The sequence below is a fragment of the Aythya ferina genome (genome assembly GCF_964211825.1).
Source record: "Aythya ferina genome assembly, chromosome: 3".
NCBI lineage: Eukaryota > Metazoa > Chordata > Aves > Anseriformes > Anatidae > Aythya > Aythya ferina.
The window spans coordinates 19990236-20008227 of record NC_140298.1 but is presented as its reverse complement, the minus strand read 5'-3'; the positions used below and the strand labels follow the sequence as shown (position 1 = coordinate 20008227).

Below are 17992 nucleotides of genomic sequence, written 5' to 3'. Positions count from 1 at the left end.
CAGCTCTCTGCTTGTATGTGAATTTCCTGGGAATCAAATCTCCATGGCTGTGTAGGAAAGACCCTGTGTGAAGTGCCACGCCACATCCAGTGGTGGGCAGCCGCTGTTAGCGACCCTTCTTTTCCACAGCAGCGTACCAGTGGTACCAGGCTCTCAATGGTAATTTCGGCAATTACTTCTGTCTCATAGTGCAATCCAGACTAGGACCTTGTTCACTAAAATAAAGCATACAAGCTTCTGTTTTACTGTTTTGGTTTCCACTGCCTCTAATTCCTATGGACAAGGAATTTGTAGTTTATTCCTCTGTAATTTCCAACGTATGTATATTCTGACTGAAGTGTCTGTTTCCAATGGAATAATCCAGATCTCAGACCATTTTTGCCATACTCTTTTGCAAGGGAAAACACTCCTGTCTGTATGCTTGTCTCTTAGCCTTAACATGCAGACCCCAGCAGACAGTTCTGTTCAGGGAAGACAGGCGAATGGATGTTCAAAGTTACATGTGTTTGTTGGTCCTACATAGGGAGAACCAAAGTCAATATCTGAGGCAAGTTCACTTAGAGGCTGGAAAAGGATGGGAATTATTGCTGTGTGAGGGAACCGGGAACCTAGTTTGATCTGGCATCAGCAGTTTCCATGGGTTACGTCTATCTTAAGCAATATGCTTTTCAAAATGTCACTTTGTTGTGTTTCTCCTATAAATTATACACAAACACAGTGTGGACAAGTACTTTGCAGAAATGCAAGTTTTCCTCTGTAAATGTCTCACATTTCAGGCAGGACAGGATGGACATCTGTAATTTTGAAAGAATCTCTCCCATGTGAACACTGTGATGATTTTTGTGGTGTTTTTTGTTTTGTTTTGTTTTTGGATTGGCAATATCATCCAAAAATACTTTCCTTTTATTTCAGACATAGCCCAGATTATGATTCTTTTCCCCTCAGTTAAAGGGGAACTGTTCTCCTTAAAGTCAAAAGCGTTGTGTGCTGTTCTTGCTCTTCGTCTCCAGTTCTTCCATCATCCAGCAACTCCCTAACCTGATTTATCCTTTTTTAGTTTGTGAGATACTCTTCCGTATGGAACCACAGATGTCACTGTGATTGCTATCATTCAAGTACCTTGCTCTACTTGTTGATATTTGCCCCTCTGATGTGCTTTATCAGCATCTTAATGCGTGTGTTCACTGCTGCATACTCCCTGCTGCTTGATTCACTGTAATAATTTCTTGCTTTATGCTGCCTGAATTTTCAGACGTGAAGAAATACTTCACTTGAGACCCCTGGGTTTCCTCTGCTTTCTTCTTACTGATGTATGTTATATACACTATGCAAACATACCAGCCTCTATCTTTCCTGAGAGCAGTATTTGGAGAGGTCTCCTTGCCCTCATTTCAGGTGCTTTCCAAACTTCAGCTAATTCTTCCCCTTTGTGCTGTGTTCTGAATTATTCCTGGGTGGCCCGGATGTTTGTTTGCTGCATTTGAGATGAAGCTTGAATTTTAAACAAGGTAGATTGTAATCTCAATTTGTATCTGGACCTTGCGGTGTTTCTCTTAGATGAGAACTCTGTTTTTCTCTCATTTCTGCACAATGATGCAATCAATTGGCTTTCTGTGGGGCTGATCAGAAGAGATGCAATTCTGTTTTCCCATGCTGTGATGGTGAAACAACGTGTTTGCAAGGATAAAAAGAGACTCTCAAAGCAGAGCTCAATGAGTCCATGCCCTAACTTGTTGATCTCACCCTCCCCCATTGCACTGGGGCACTGATCAAAACCTTTTCCCTCCCCTTGGATTTACATCCCATGTTTTCAGCAGTCTTGTATCAATGAGTCTTGTGTCTGGCGAACACTAGCCTGGGATGCTTTTTTTGCAGGGTTCTTAATATCAAATCTTGCTTGCTTCCAAATGACAATACTATCAAATTACCCTGTTTATTTTCATTCTTTATAAAGGCACTAATTTTCAAGTGTCTTACATCTAGGTATAGGTTTCCTAATTACCTGTGTAGAATACAATTGAAGCCACTTCAAAAAAAAAAATAATTCTGTTTTTTTCTTGGCATAGAAAGAACATTCAAAATTTTGTACATAACTTAGAATTTAATTTCATATCGTCTGTGGAATTATTTCTTTACTTCTGGATTGTTGCACGAGTCTGTTTTTCCTTAAATTGTAGCAGTACTTGTTGACATTGCCCTCTCTTATGAGTGTGGACTGGACTTATCAGCGACAAGTTAACCTGCTCTGAATTCACTTCAGTGTCTGCCAGTCTGTAGTTACTGCAAAGATTTCTTTTCTTTTATTTTTCCGCTTCTTTTCCCCTTGGCTAGTTCAGCATTTTCAACCATTTTGCTTATTTTCAAAGGCTTACGCCTGAGGGATTAAGATCTACATTCGCTTAATATCTGGAGTAAAGTGGAAGTTCCAAACTCCAAGGCTAAAACTTGAAGAAGTATATTTGTAGAGATTAATATTTTCCTGAGCAATATGCGAGCTGAATCATCGTCTAATTAAATAGCATAGATTTAGTGAGTTTGCATTTAAACATTAGCAGCCCCTAGAATGGGTAAAGCTGAAATGAGTTTGAATCTTTTCTGTAAATGGAAAGTTAAATTATCACAGTAATTTGATTAAATCATTTTTAAATCTTCCAAGCCAAATCGCAGTTTTAAGGGAATAGTTTGAAGTTGTAGTCACTGGCTGTAAGTGCCTCTCTCCCCGCTGTTTTTTCTCATTCCATTTCCTGTGCCATTCTCAGATCTATTTGCCTGGGTTTGGGTTCGAAGCACCGGACCATGGATTTCAAAGACAGCAACAAATATATCAAACGTTTTACTGCTGTTTCTCTTTCAAATCAGCAATTGCTCTGTTTACCAGAGGGATGCTGTACGGTCACATCCGGACTCCATCCATGTATTTCCAAGCTCAGTTGTAAACGTTGGTTCTGGGAAGAACCAGACAAACTTTATACAAGGTTAAGAGCTGAACATTTATGGTCAGGTGCTCCAGAAAGGCCTGTCTCTCTATGCAGCATGGTGTAAAACTGTTTTTCTGGGAGAATCAGCCTTTGACCTGCCAAGAATTTTCTTGCTGCTAAAATGCTCCTATCCCATGCTCCTAACATTTCTGGGTTGTCTATACACCTGGCCCTGCACTGTGGGCTTGGAGAGAGGAGGAAAAGCTATGTCATTTCTGCACAAAGTGTGCATGGTTTGTGGAAAATGATTTGGAGTAGCCCATCCTACCCATGCTCTGTACCACAACTGTGAATATCTGAGGATTTGGTGAAGAGTAGAGGAGCAATGAAGCCAATTTGTTTGGTGTTTGTATTCCAAATTAAGCCCAGTGATTGGACACCTTGCTTAAGATATTTGTCACGTTTGTCTGTGTGTGTGTTAGCATCTCTGTATTGATTACATTCTGTTTGTAGGATACAGGATTCAGGGATTTTCTTTTATTGACACAGAATTATTTAATAGAATTGCCATATTAGAAGACTATCAAAAATGTATGGATTTGAGGAATGGGCTCACATTAATTAGAAGTAAATTTTGCTACAGGTACCATTTCCCTGGCATCTTTCTTAAAATGTTGTAGCCCTCTTTTTCCCTAAGAGAGATATTTTTTGGTTTCTCTGTTTTCAGCACAGTGCACCTTGATGTGCAGTATCACATCCCTGCAGCGTATGTCTCACTGCATGCTTCCTAGAGCATGTATCCGCTAAGACTCAGAATTATTAAACGTGAAATTCCCATAGGACTCCATTATGTGTAATTAACAGATAAACTGTCATCAGAATCAATAAAACGTGCTAAATGATCCAAACTTGTATATAATTAAGTGTCTGTTTTAGAGCAGGAGCTGTAACTTTTTTTTTTTTTTCTTTTCAATTTGCACATTTGTTTTGACAATAGAAGCTGGAACATTTTGGTTAACCTGTTACTTACTGGTTCGTGTTTTGGTTTCATATGTTTGTGTTTAAAAAAGAGAGGTATTTATTATCCAGCCTAATTGTTTGAAGAAGTAGTTATATGTAAGCTTTCAGGAGATAAATCTTAGATGCATCTTCATTCTCAGAATATAATTCAAGTATTTGAGGCATGTGGAAAATTTGTTGCTGTTGTCATCAACAGGGGAAAAGCATGATGCCCACGCTCATCTAGTGCATCATAGCTGCTTAGTACAGGAGCTGGAAACATTTCTGGAAGTGGGTTCTTCCCTGTCCAACTTCTCAGTCACTGTTCTGCCTGAGAGCAGGAGCTTTATTCAAAAAATAATAATAATAAAAAAATAAAAAAAAAATCTGCAAGGTGCAAAGTAAGCATTGTATTAACTAGGTTTTTCAAGGAGATGCCCTAACGCAGCCATGGATTCACTGTCCCAGCTTCACCTTGTGCTAAGGTCACGCAGTGTCCCTAGGACATGCACCCCCTTGCAGCAGTTCTCATATGGTGCTTTATTTAAATTTTATGTAAGTCCACGGGCCAAAATCCCAATTCTGGTAGCTGATCAGGGGTGTTTGGCAGCCTATTTCACAAATGGCTGTTCTTCCTTACTTGCGTTCACCTCTCTTTGGACCACATCGCTTTTTCTTTGGCATTTATGATTACATAAAAGTCAGAGAATTAGGGCTGCTCGTCTGAAGTCATCTCAGCATGGTCCAGTAACTGCGTGTTCTCAGGGACATCTTCCCCTTTTGTATTTATGCTGTTTAGGGTTTTACAGTTATTTCAGTTAGATCTTTTCTTTTTATTTCACACTTCCATTGCTTTAATCTTTCCAGGTCATGTAGCAGCTTAGTTTAGTTCCTGGTGTGCGTTTTGTCTGGGCTTCTCACTCAATACTTACACCACCAAAACATCTCACCTGGAAAAGGTACAGGATGAGGTGCTTGCTTTGAGTGATTAAAAAAAAAAAAAGCAGAATCCCAACAACAACAAGATGAAGCATCCTCTGAGTGAGTAGGAGGAAAGGATTACACCTAGTAGGAAATGTTAGCCTGATAGAGCAAAAGCTGCTCAGGACCATGTTAAGTGTTGCCTCTCTATGTGAACATGCCGGAGGGAGAAAAACTTTGCTAAGCCTATCAGGAAACCACATCAAACTCTCCTTTCCCTTGTGTCAGTGAAGTGGTCCTAATCCTGTCATTTTTATGTAGCCATGAGCACCACCGACCAGTGGGTAACAACCACAGCCTCCAATCCCTCAGCCTCGGAGCCTGCTGCACAAGTCTACCAAGCTTTCACATAACGGGGCAGTCATTCTTGCATCCCTGATAAAATGCGGACTTCAGCTCGTACAGCCATTTGCCCTTTGGCGCTGTAATTTCTTTGACGCAGTAACTGTAAGAGGTAGTTTATGGAGCAGCTCAGGCGACCGTTTTCCTAGTTTGAGGAGGATGAGGAGAAGGATTATTTACCCAAGAGTTAATTATACATTTGTAGCTCCACTGTGGTTCCGGATAGTGTTCTGAAGGTCGATTCAGAAATAAGTGGGTTATTATCTTCCTCCTCTGTAAAAGAGGACAGCACCAGTGAAAGAGCTGTGCAGCCACTGGGTTACCTGACTTTGTGGCACACCAAACTGAAACCTCTTGTTGCTCCTTTGTTTTGCAGACTCAATGCACATAGAGGATGTTGAGGCAGTGCAGAAACTTCAGGACGTCTTACACGAGGCTCTGCAGGATTACGAGGCCGGACAGCACATGGAAGACCCACGTCGCGCTGGCAAGATGTTGATGACTCTCCCACTTCTGAGGCAAACCTCCACCAAGGCTGTGCAGCATTTCTACAACATCAAACTGGAAGGCAAAGTCCCCATGCACAAACTTTTTTTGGAAATGCTGGAGGCCAAGGTCTGACTAAAGCATCATGGGGCTTTCCCATCATGCACGTTTTAAAAAAAAAAAAAAAAAAAAAAAAAAGGGAAAATAAACAGGATAATAATGGCAAAGAAACTTAGTGTTTAATTAAGGAAAAAATGACTGCACTGATATTTAGCAGCAAGACTGTGAAGCAGCTTTCAACTTTTTCTTCTGTGTCTTTCTGATGCAGTTTTTCCTTTTCCTTTTCTCTCTTTTCCTTTCTGTTCTTTCCTTTCCTTTTTCCTTTTCTCTTTTTCCTTTGCTGCTGAACTTTTTAAAAGAGGTCTCTAATTGAAGAGAGATGGAAGCCAGGCCTGCCAAAGGATGGAAATCCATAATATGGATGCCAGTGAACTTATTATGAACCATAATGTCCCCAATGACAAAGGAATCAAAGAGAGAACCACCGTACCTAGCAGTACAGTACAACACGATGAACTGACTGAATGCAGTATTAGATTTCATAGGAGCAGTCTCTAATTAGACGACTAAGCGACGATGCATCGGCTGCTTCTTATCATTGCATTTTCCATCTAGATCAGTTACAGCCATTTGATTCCTTAATTGTTTTTTAAAGTCTTCCAGATATTTCTTAGGTTAGCTACAATGTAACTTTTTCAGGGAATAGTTTAAGCTTTATTCATTCATGCAATACTAAAGAGAAAGAAATACTGCATTTTTGTGCTGGCTTGAACAATGATGAACAATAATGAAGGACAAATGAATCCTGAAGGAAGATTTTTTTAAATGTTTTGTTTCTTCTTACTAACGGAGATTTTTTTGTACCAGCTTTACCAGTTTTCAGCCATTTATTAATGTGGGAATTTATCTTACTAAAGCAATAGTTGAAGGGAAGGTGCATATTATCACGGATGCAATTTATGTTGTGTGCCAGTCTGGTCCAAAACATCCAGTTTCTTAACATGAGCTCCAGTTTATAACTAAATGTTCACTGACTCAAAGGATTAGATTACACCTACCGTATATCTGAGTAGTCTAACATTTAAATACTCCATGTCAAGTACCAATCTATAAAGGTGTAGGAGACAGCGACTGTACAAAGGTATAGTTGCTGTGTGATTTCTAACTGCTTCAGTTGTCAATGAATGAGATACTGCCTGTTTGCAAAATTATAACCTTACACACAGGAGAACCCTCAGAACCGATAGTAGCTTAGAGGCAATAAGGCAAATGCCATTGTCTGCAAAATTAAGAAATCAGAGTAGTAGACTTCTGACCAAATTCAACAATTTAACACTTCTATACCTTATTTATTGATTTAGATTTTATTTTGTAAATTGCAATTGTTAACAAGTAGCTAAACCAGTATATGTGCTTTTCAACCAGTATTGTCACAGCATGAAAGTCAGTCAGTTTCAAGACTGTTAAGAGGTGTAATCTAATGTATAAACCAATTAGATGCCCCCAGAAAACTACAGTCGCTAAATAACCAATAAACAATAACCTCCATCAAATGCTATACCAATGTACCAGTGTTAGTAGCTGCTCCCTGTACTATGTGAACATCCTTATTCTATGTACACAGATGTAATTAAAATTGTAATCCTAACAAACAAAAGAAATGTAGTTCAGCTTTTCAATGTTTCATGTTTGCTGTGCTTTTCTGAATTTTTATGTTGCATTCAAAGACTGTTGTCTTGTTCTTCTTGTGGTGTTTGGATTCTTGTGGTGTGTGCTTATAGACACAGGGTAGAATTAGAGACAATATTGGATGTACAATTCCTCAGGAGATTACAGTAGTATATTCTATTCCTTACCGGTAATAAGGTTCTTCCTAGTAATAATTAAGAGATCGAAACTCCAAACAAATACTCGTTATGATCAGATACACGTCAAAATCATAATATTTTCAAAACAAGGGATAATTTCTGTAACAGTTTATTATAGAATACCAATGTATAGCTTAGAAATAAAACTTTGAATATTTCAAGATTATAGATAAGTCTAATTTTTAAACGCTGTAAATATAGCTTTTATTCAATCATCTCTCAGATGTTGTTATTAACTCGCTCTGTGTTGTTGCAAAACTTTCTTGGTGCGGACAAGTTTCCAAAACTATTGCTACGTTGTGTGCTTTAAACAAAATAACAATGGGCTGGTGCTCCATCAGCCTTGTGCTAGAAAAAAAAAAAAAAGAAAAAAAACTGTGTATCTATCATTAGCTATATGGGACTATATTGTAGATTGTGTTTTCTCAGTAGAGAAGTGACTGTAGTGTGATTCTAGATAAATCTTCATTAGCAATTCATTCAGATGGTCAATAACTTGAAATTTATAGCTGTGATAGGAGTTCAGAAATTGGCACATCCCTTTTTAAAAAATGACAAAAAAAAAATACAACTCCTGGGAAAAAGGTGCTGATTCTATAAGATTATTTATATATGTAAGAGTGCAAAAAAAAAAAGTTTATTTTCCAGAAAGTTTGTGCAGGGTTTAAGTTGCTACTGTTCAAGTACACTATATATATATAAATATATAATATAAATATTGTTTTTGCTGTATCACATTAAAGAACTTGGGCTTCAGGGTCAAAAGCCAATTGACTAGAAATATACAAAAAAAAAAAAAAAAAACACAAAAAAAATGGAGATGTGTTAAAGGCACACGGTGCAAATTTTAGTTTTCATTTTCAGTAATATTTTGGAGCTGCAAAAGAACAAGTATCTCAAGACTGTAAAAGCATTACCTGAAATATAGCTAAAAGAACTGCACGGGCTTTATAATATTGTTCATCTTAAACCTTGCTGGAGAAGAGTTCTTTCAAGACCACTTACTTAATGTGAAGTGTTGGGAAAATTTCAAAGGGTGTATGTTTTAGCCATAACAATTTAATTTCTATTTTTGCTTCATTTTTTAATTTTTTCTTATTTAAAGCAATATGATTGTGTAACTCCCAGAAGTTACACATTTGTTTCAATCAGATCAGATTGTTGTATTTATTCCACTATTTTGCATTTAAATGATAACATAAAAAGATATAAAAAATTAAAACTGCTATTTTTCTTATAGAAGAGAAAATGGGTGTTGGTGATTGTATTTTAATTATTTAAGCGTCTCTGTTTACCTGCCTAGGAAAACATTTTATGGCAGTCTTATCGTGCAAAGATCGCAAAAGGACAAAAAAATTAAACTGCTTATAATAATCCAGGAGTTGCATAATAGCCAGTAGTTAAAAAGCGAAACAAAACAAAAAATAAAAACAAACATGTCTATAGCTGTAGATGGGCTTCACATCTGTATAGCAATCAACTGTATATTTTTGTGATGTGTATCATACCGTGTGCTCCAACCAATGTCCATTTGTGTAAATGTATTTATTTTATATTGTATATATTGTTAAATGCAAAAAGGAGATATGATTCTGTAACTCCAATCAGTTCAGATGTGTAACTCAAATTATTATGCCTTTCAGGATGATGGTAGAGCAATATTAAACAAGCTTCCACTTTTGATTGCTTTTATTTTATTTTTTGTGTTGTGGGGTTTTTTTGGTTTTATTTTCTTTTTCTAAGAAGGAAACAAACCAATTAGCATTACCTTTTGTTACTTCCATTCAAAGAGTAGCAAGCATTACCCCTCTTCCCTCGAAGTACAATATGAGTGTAAATAAATGCTATATAAAGCCTTGTCAGAATGAATTCCAGTGTGGTACAAGACATTTTGCATATTTAAGAGTATGCAAAATGTCTCATAGCACATTAGAATTCAGGCTGACAGGCCTTTATATAGCACTTATTTAATCTTAAAGCATCTTCACATCAACCTGCATTACTCAAAATCATTGCCTCTCTGTCAATGTCATAAAAGAAAACTTTCCCACTATTTTAAGATCACATTAATATCATCTGGAGGTACTTATTTGCTTTCTCATCAACAAGCGAGTCTATCATTCATTTCCTGCCATAGGAGATTCCTTTTGTGTGTTCGGGTAATAAAAAGAAAAAGGAAATCCGTATCAATTTGATCCAGCTTTTCTGAATGGAAGTAAACAGCCACGGGAGCGATAATATAGATTGGTGTTAATGAAGAGCACCGATAAGTCTTCAAGATCCAAAGGGGTTAACCAGCATGGTTCAAATCCGACAGTAAGTGGCCTTGCAGCCTCTTGCATCTGAAAGGCTGCAGCCCCGATTGCTCGGGGTCAGCCCGCGCTGCCTGTGGACCCTTCTGGAACCATCACAAAAGTGCTAATGTGTGCTTTTCTTGCTTTTTAGCTTGTCTTGATAGTATTTTGTCATTGTGTGTGCCAACATGTTTCTCACCTTCACTGCTGGCCATTCTCTGGAGATTTTGGCCGATGACACAAAGGCTACCGAGCAGCGTGACACCTGGGGGCAGGAGCTACCAGGGGCTCTTTGTGCGTCGCGGGCTTCTGGTACTAAAACGCCTCGGAATGGGAGGGGATCGCTTTACTGCTGTTAGGACTGTCTATATTTTAACTGTACTAATAATTGGGGGTTTTCAGTTAAAGGAGCAGCAGAACAATAGGAAGTTTAAGGAGTCTTTAAAGGAAGATGTTAGTGTTGACAGTGGTGTGTGTATGTGTACGCAGGCATTTGTGCATAGACGCACAATGCACAGAGCTGCTTTTCACTCCTCTTCAGTGTTCTGATTTTGAATTATTGCAAAGTAGCTCTTCAAAGGAAAACTAATCTTGCATCATGCCTTAAGAGTGAAAAACGGGGTGTTGCAATTTCTCATGCACAAAGGGGAAAGAAAAGCATTTGTCAACAGTGGTGCTTAGTCTCCCTCAGCACGGGATTGCACCTACTCGCTGGTGAAATATTTTCACATACAATTTAAAAAATCTTAATTAGCATTTCTGTAGCACTTTTCATCAGGGGCTCACGCAGCACTGTACTATCACAAATCTAACATTATGGAAGAGAAAATATAAGAGAGAAAATACAGGGAACAGTGAAATACAGCGACTTTGAGGGATGCAAGTCTGCAGTTGATTGGGTTGTAGTTTTTTTCTTTTTCCATTGTGTTTTTTTTTTCTTTTTTTTTTTTCTTTTTTTCTTTTTTCTTTTAAAACCTTGCCCTGTCTTTGCAGCAAAGCCAGGAAGTGGATAGAAACCCACTGGAAGTGTTTAGGTAGGCAGAAACGTTTTGCTAAGTATCTGTGGGGAATTTGGGTAGGAGCACAAACCTCTCTAAACTATGAAAATAGCTACAAAATCTTGAAAGCAAAGAAAGGGCTTGGGGCAGTGGCATTAGTAGCTCAACCAGCATGTGCTGCTACCACTTGCTATCCAGTGCTAAAGACCTAAAGCGCGGCTGCAGCAAGGCCACTTTACTAAAATTCAGAGACTGGCAAACCGGCAGAGTGCTCCTATGGTGGCTATGGCTCATCTCAGCAAAACGAGATTTCTACTGACACAGTCTGCATGCCCACCCCCCTCCCCAAATAAGACAAGCCAGCCCCGTGTGGAAGCATGGCTTTGCCACCGTGGCAGCCAGCTTGACGGGCGTCTGTCCCTGTCCCCACGTCAGGCTGGCCACCGAGCACTCCTCTCCCACGCTGTTACCCTGGCACCGTCTGCACGCGCAAGCTGGCCAATGCCGTCAATATTGATGCAAAAGGAAACTGCCGCGTGCCGAGGTGGCTACTGAATGGCACGGGATTTCTGAGGGGCTCTGAGTGTTCTTCGGAGCTTCGCATCCAAGAAATTGCCTCACTTGGTTTGATCCCGGCTTTTTTGTTCGGGTGGTTGTTTTGTTGACCTTGTGGGTTCGCAGTGTGAAAGGGTCTGGCAAGCACCAATAAAAAGTAGTTTGTGGTGGTCTCTCCAGCTGATCCTTTCTTAGAGATGGAAAAGGAACAAAAATCCTGCAGCAATCAATGCTATTACATGTGCAGTTCTGTGGGCTTCTTAATACACAGTGCCAATGCCACTGAAATGCAAATAGAAGATAAAATGAAAAAAAAAAAAAAAAAAAAAAAAAGAAAAGTCAAACAAAAAAGACAGATTTGGATAATAATTTGGGAATATTGCCCTTAGGGGTACAAGCTCCCATGCTGTAGCACTCTAAATGTCCTCCTGTGGGATCACCTGGCAATAGCCTAGTGGGGAGAAAAAAAAAAAAAAAAAAAAAAAAAAAGGCTCATTCAGCCAAAAGCATGTCCTTTTTATTTATTTATTTTTTTTTTTCTTCTATCTTTTCCTATTTTCCTCTTCGTTTTCCTTTTTTCTCGCTTTGTTTTGACCATTACTTATCCAGGCTTCTGCCCTAAACTTAAGAAAGGAAGATAGGGAAAGCCTTCATCTGTTTTCTGAATTCCTATTTAGTTTTTCTACAGAGGCTGTTCATTCTCCTTAACAGATATTTTTTTTTTTCTTGCACTCCCCCCTTTACGTTGTATTTTGTCTTTCTAGTGTAATGTAGGTCTCTGATTTCATGAGGCACTTTGCTAATTACTATATCCTTCGTTATACAGCCTGGCTGCAGTAGCTGCATCACAAGGAGTGTGTTTTTCCTGTCTGATAAGCTGCTGATTCTGTGTGTATAGATGGTCTCTCCTCTAGCATACAATTCACAAACTTCCTCCTTGAGGCTGTGCTATTTAAAACAAACAAACAAACAAGAAAACTAAGCACAGGAAATAATATGGATACATTTACTTGTTCTTAACAGTTTTTATTCACAAGTGTTCAAAAGTGTTTGCGTTGATGCATCCTGACTGTTCTAATTGTTACCATTTTGTTAAGATTAAAAGCCATTCTTCCTTAGCATTCAGATTACTGAGCCCAGTTTCTTACAATCTCTGTTAATATAAAAAAGCAAGTGGTGGTAGATTGATTACACGCAGAATCTTATTATTAAGCAGAACAGAAAAGAAAGGAATTTCAAAATATAATCCTCGGTTCCCAGGAGTATTTGTCTTGTTCTCCATGAAGTTAAAGGTCTGAAATAATGTGCCCATCAGGAGCTCAATGTTGCATGTCCATGCCAGTTGGTCCAAGGGCTTGTTATGATGGTAATGACCTGCTGAAACGTGAGCTTTGATGGCAACAATACAATTGCTACCAGCTCACCCGCTGGGAGAAATATTTTATTATTGTCAAATGCCCTCCGCAGAGATTTGTTTTGCCTGTTCCTGTTTAAATTAAATTCAGAGCAGAACTGCATTATTATTTCTCTAGAGTATATTTGAAATAAACAACTAGTCTCCAAATTTAGGATTCCTGGTTAGTTTAAATTTTCTTATTAGCAGAAAAATTACAATAGGTGACAACATAGCTGCAGGAATATTATTATGGCAGCCATACAAGAGATTTACACACTGAGAGCATGGCCTAAAAGCACAAGAACTCCCTTCTACTTTACAAATGCCAGCCAAATTAATAATTAACTGTGCCATAAATTCTACAGCCTTAAAGAATGATGTCAATGCTTTTCTGTGTCACACTAGAGGAATTTTGTCATAAGACTAAGCGGGGTTCTTTATAAAGAGTGTTACTTAGATGTAGAAAGCAGACCCAGAAAACAGACCTTGCCACTCTGCATTACAGCAGCTCAGTGAACGAGTGACAGCAGGACTTCAGAGTCATTTACTATTGCTTTCTCAAGGCAAAACTACGTCCTTACGCCTGTGAAACTGAGCAAATTTTGTTACACATTAAATGGGCCAGATTATCTCTTCCACGAGCTAAAGAGACAACACTAAATCCCAGCTCATGTAATTTCCTTCAAAATTGTTCTGCTCAGGCTGGGGGTTCCCAGGAGCGCCACCAGCAGAATTATCCAGCGATTCAGCCGTACTTACACTGGCAGATGTCTGAGATTTAAGGCAGTCCCAAAGCCTTAGCACAAATCCTGTACCTCTCTGCTGCTTCATGGGCTCGTCTCGCTCATCAGCCACTGCCCACTGCCGAGCAGCCAGCACTGTGGCCTGCTTTGATGAAAATGATTTCATCTGGTGAGGCACTTTAGCACAGGACAGGCATCTTAGCACAGGCTAGGTGGGCTCCACAAGCTGTTTGATAGAGGGCAGGCCATCCACCCACTGCAAAATGCCAGCCTGCTACTAGAGGAGCCACCAAATGCCTGGAGAGGGAGGGACGCTGATAGGGAGGCGAGGGCTGGGAGATGCCTCCCCTCGCAGTGATTCCCCTTCTGCTTTGCAGATCGCACTCCTAACACTCTCCAGTTCAATCTACCATGCTCTGTCTGATTTCACAGCTTCGTTGGGAAGGTCCACAAGGTGAGGGCTGGCTGTTGGAGGAAGTCAGTGGGGACACATGTACTGGTCTGTGAGGGTGTCATGCCAGTGCCAGAGGTCAATGGGGCTCCTCTGTGGCTCTGAAAGGAAAGCCTGCATAACACCCTCAGTAGTTTCCCTCTTTACTGCTGCCCCTAATTAAATCATAATGATAATAAAACCACAACGACTGGATCTGCAGGCCAGTGAAAATCTCCATATCATGAAACAGAAGGGCTTCTGCCTTCCCTATGGCCTGCTGGCTTCCTGCCATGGGACTTGCTTGGTACACAGGTTGTTCTTCTTGCCCTCCCCTGAATTTTCACTTAATGTTTTCTCTTTTCCCCCATAATGAAAATGTGTTAATGAAGCAAATACCTGCAGCCCGTGGCAGCTGAGCCGTACAACTTAGCTGCAGACATGGTCCGTCCTCCTGAGGTGGGCTTTGGGCCCCAGACCCTGCCCACAGCTTCCACCACAGCTCACTCCCTGCAGGCTGCCCCAGTCTGCTGTGACACCTCCACGTAGTCATACAGTGGTTTTCTGTGACCACAAAAGATGTGCTGAGCAAGAACTAACCCCCTGCCCAGCCTCCTCTCACTCTTCTTCCCTGAAGGGTCAGCACTGCACTACCAAAGCTGTCCTGAAAACACGAAATGACCAGAAAAATCATGTAGCCATTTCCTGTGGAGAGCTCTCTGCTCATTGCATTTGCGCCCTGATTCTGAGAAGAAAGTGCTCACTGTTTACTGGATTTAAAGGCAAAAAATGATGCATTTCCTTCCAGAACTTGTGCTTTTGTGAAGCGGCTGTAAGGCACAGAGGGGCAGCTCAGGACAGGCGCAGGCTGAAAGCCCTTGGCTCGCAGGGGCTCCGAGCTCAGGCCCCAGCCCAGGCTTTTGCTTCAACTTGAAAAAAATATTTACAGTAGCAGCATTTTACTGGGGCTGACCCTAAGGATGCTCTCAAATAGAGGTTATATGTGTCCCTAGCGTTATTACGAGTGGAAGTTGGACAAGGCAGACTAATCTCAGGCTTGGTAGTGGGCATTGCAATCCAGAGCAGCCTCACAAGAAATGCAGAAACCAGGCCTGCTTGTTAATAAAGAAAAAGGCAGGGCATCTGATACAACCTGATTCTTGTATTACGGAAAAACCTAGAGGCTGCATTACTAAATTCTTCCTACCTTACCTGGAAAACAAACAGAGAAAAAAAAAAAAAAAAAAAAAAGGAAAGAAAAGAAAGAAAAAAAAAAAAAAAAAAAAACCACAACACAGCACTGTAACGTAGTCTCACTAGACACTTGTTTCTTGTTTTTAATCCCTTCTGTCTGGCTGTCACTGCCCCTGGCCGTTGTACATTGCTCCAAAAGACTGAGATCAGCCACGTCCTGCCGCATCCTGGCTTGCCTCCTTTGCTCTGCACCAGGCACCCTAAAAGCTATGGCACAAGCCTTGTACAACAGTGTCTGCTTCCATAGCATTTAAATCTGTGAGGTACAACACAAATAGTTTACAGCAGCACCAGGGACCTGGCTGGGAGTGTTTTCTACTGAGCAGCATGGGGCAAAGGAACACAAAATCATTTTAATCAGTCTCTGTCCTCCTCTGGTTTGGATATGTGAGCTTGGACAGGACAGCTGCCAGCTCTTTTCCATCCATAGGGTGAAGATAAGCTCCCACATCCCACCAGTACTGTGGGAAATGTTGAATCAGTCCATGTGGTTAGAGAGCACTTGGTATTTCTGTGTATCCTACTCTATACAGATGGGTAACAGAAAAAGTTGTGGGAGGGCATTAGTTGCTTCTTGAGGCTAATGCCACACATTGTAAGGGAAGAAAAAAGGTTTATAGACAACTACAACACTGTGCTGGTTTTGCTTTGTATCTCAGATTGGAGTAAAATGAACAAGTTCTTTTTTTTTTTTTTTTTTTTTTTTTTTTTTTTTTTTTTTTAATGACTCTTTGTCCTCTGCCTTTTATATCTTACATGCTGACTATGGCCACGAAAAAAAAAATGTCTTTGATATATTTGTGATTGTGGTACATTGATGGATTTCAGGCAAATTGTTAAGATGGGCTTTGATAATGCTGTAAGACATAAACGTGCCTATACTTGCAATATGTGAGGTTTTACATAGTTCCTACATTGATTCCCTTGCTCCTTTGTCACCTAGACACAGAGACCCACTCACAAGGTGACCATGACGAAAGGGTACAATGGCAAGGGGGATCCCTTCCCCCTCCTTCCCTTGCTCCTTTACATTGACCAAATGTCTTTCTAAATGACTTGCTGAGCCAGGCTATTCTTATATCTTACATATAAATGGACTCTGTCTTACAACCAGAAGATTCAGGGGAAAAAAATTTCAGCTCCCAAAGTGAAAAGATTAAGGTCAGTCACTTTACACTACAAAACCTTTTCACAAGAGCAGCATAACAAAAGGATCTGCAGGCCTATCTGCAACATGGTTTATAGCTCCAAGAAAATCAGGAGATGCTATGACATCCTTTTAGAGGACTGTGCCACTATTTTATAGACTTACAGCAGAAACAGCTGGGAAGAGGAAGGTGATATTAAGTGCAAAGAAAAGCTAACTTGTTTCTCTACTTAGATTTACTCGTGTGTCCTTTTTATTGGGAGAACATCTGCAATGGAGTTGAGCATGTGTGATTCACAGAAAACACATCACATTTGGATCACATTGGATCACAGACTAATGAATGCAATGGTGCCTAATAACCAAATCACTATGATGTGTTGCTCTGATGCTTTACTTCTCTTTGTTTATTCCATCAGTGTTTAAAAGCAGGTGGCAGAAGCCATGCGACTGAATACCTGTGAAGCACAACACAATCCTTGGATTGAGGCAGTTCAGAAGTGCTATTCACAAAGTCAAATGATCTTAACAGATGTTCCAGCTTAAAAATAAATTATTTGTATTTGGCACTGTGGCCCAGCCAAATTGCACTTATTTCAGTAGACTTCATTTTGGCAAAGCATTGAGAAACAGGAAGGACTTCCCAAATGCATAAAAAATCTATTTGAAATTTAAATACCATGCCAACAGCAAGGGGGCTCTGGGGTAGAGGTTGACTAATATAAACAGATTTACAGTGGCCAGAAGGGGCAGCAAATAATAGTCATCAAACATGCCCAAAGATCTGGAAGAATCTGAAGACGAGACAGTCATAGCAATGTTGGAAGAGGAAGGCAGAATCTGCAGAGAGGAAAAGAGATCTGTAAATGAGAGAAAATGCAGCTGTGCAGAGAGAAAGCCAAATGTGGACAGAAAGAGAGAAGGAATACGTGTAGAAATACAAAACTCATCAGGCAAAGAAGATAAAGATGCCAACTGGTCCTCTTGTTACGCCCGTTTTATAACAGCGTAGCCATCTTGGAGTCAATACAGTTACATTCATTTATTATTTTATTATTATTATTTCTAAGTCAGCACAGAACAAGGGCTGAGCTCACAAGGCTACAGAGACAGCAGACAGCTACTAGGACAAAGAGGCAGTGTAACAGAAGAACAAGGACCTTGCACTTTCATTTTGTGATTGAGTGACTGCTCTATCTAGTCAATCGCCTCGCAGATCAACACTTTGTCTGAGTGGTAGGGTGCCCTGGGGGCCGTGGAGAGCTGCAGTGCCCTGGCTCCCATTTTCCCCTTCAGCACTGCCCTGAGCAAAGGCGGGTGTGAGCTGGGCTGCCTCAGGAAGTGGCCAGGCTGCCTGGGTCCTGGCTTGCACCTGCACACAGCTGAGGCTGCCAGGGGCTGCCCATTTCATCCTTAGCTGTGAGTGATGCCCCAGGACAAGTAGGCCTGGGTAGGAGGAGCTAATCCCTGTGTATTTGAGGTGGAAATTGCAGAGCTGACCTTCTCCTAGGGTGAGTCAGC

The 17992-nt window shown here is 40.3% G+C and overlaps 1 protein-coding gene across 30 annotated transcripts in view; it reads left to right on the top strand.

Annotated features, from left to right (window-relative positions):
* Positions 1 to 9335, top strand: part of ESRRG (estrogen related receptor gamma) — a 404916-nt gene extending 395581 nt beyond the window's left edge. For all 30 annotated transcript variants that reach the window (XM_084512426.1, XM_084512445.1, XM_084512434.1 and 27 more), the window contains one exon: positions 5617 to 9335. In XM_084512426.1, the coding sequence (XP_084368552.1) occupies positions 5617 to 5861 (245 nt within the window). In that variant the 3' untranslated portion in view covers positions 5862 to 9335. The remainder of the gene's footprint in view (positions 1 to 5616) is intronic.
* The last annotated feature ends 8657 nt before the right edge of the window (positions 9336 to 17992 follow it).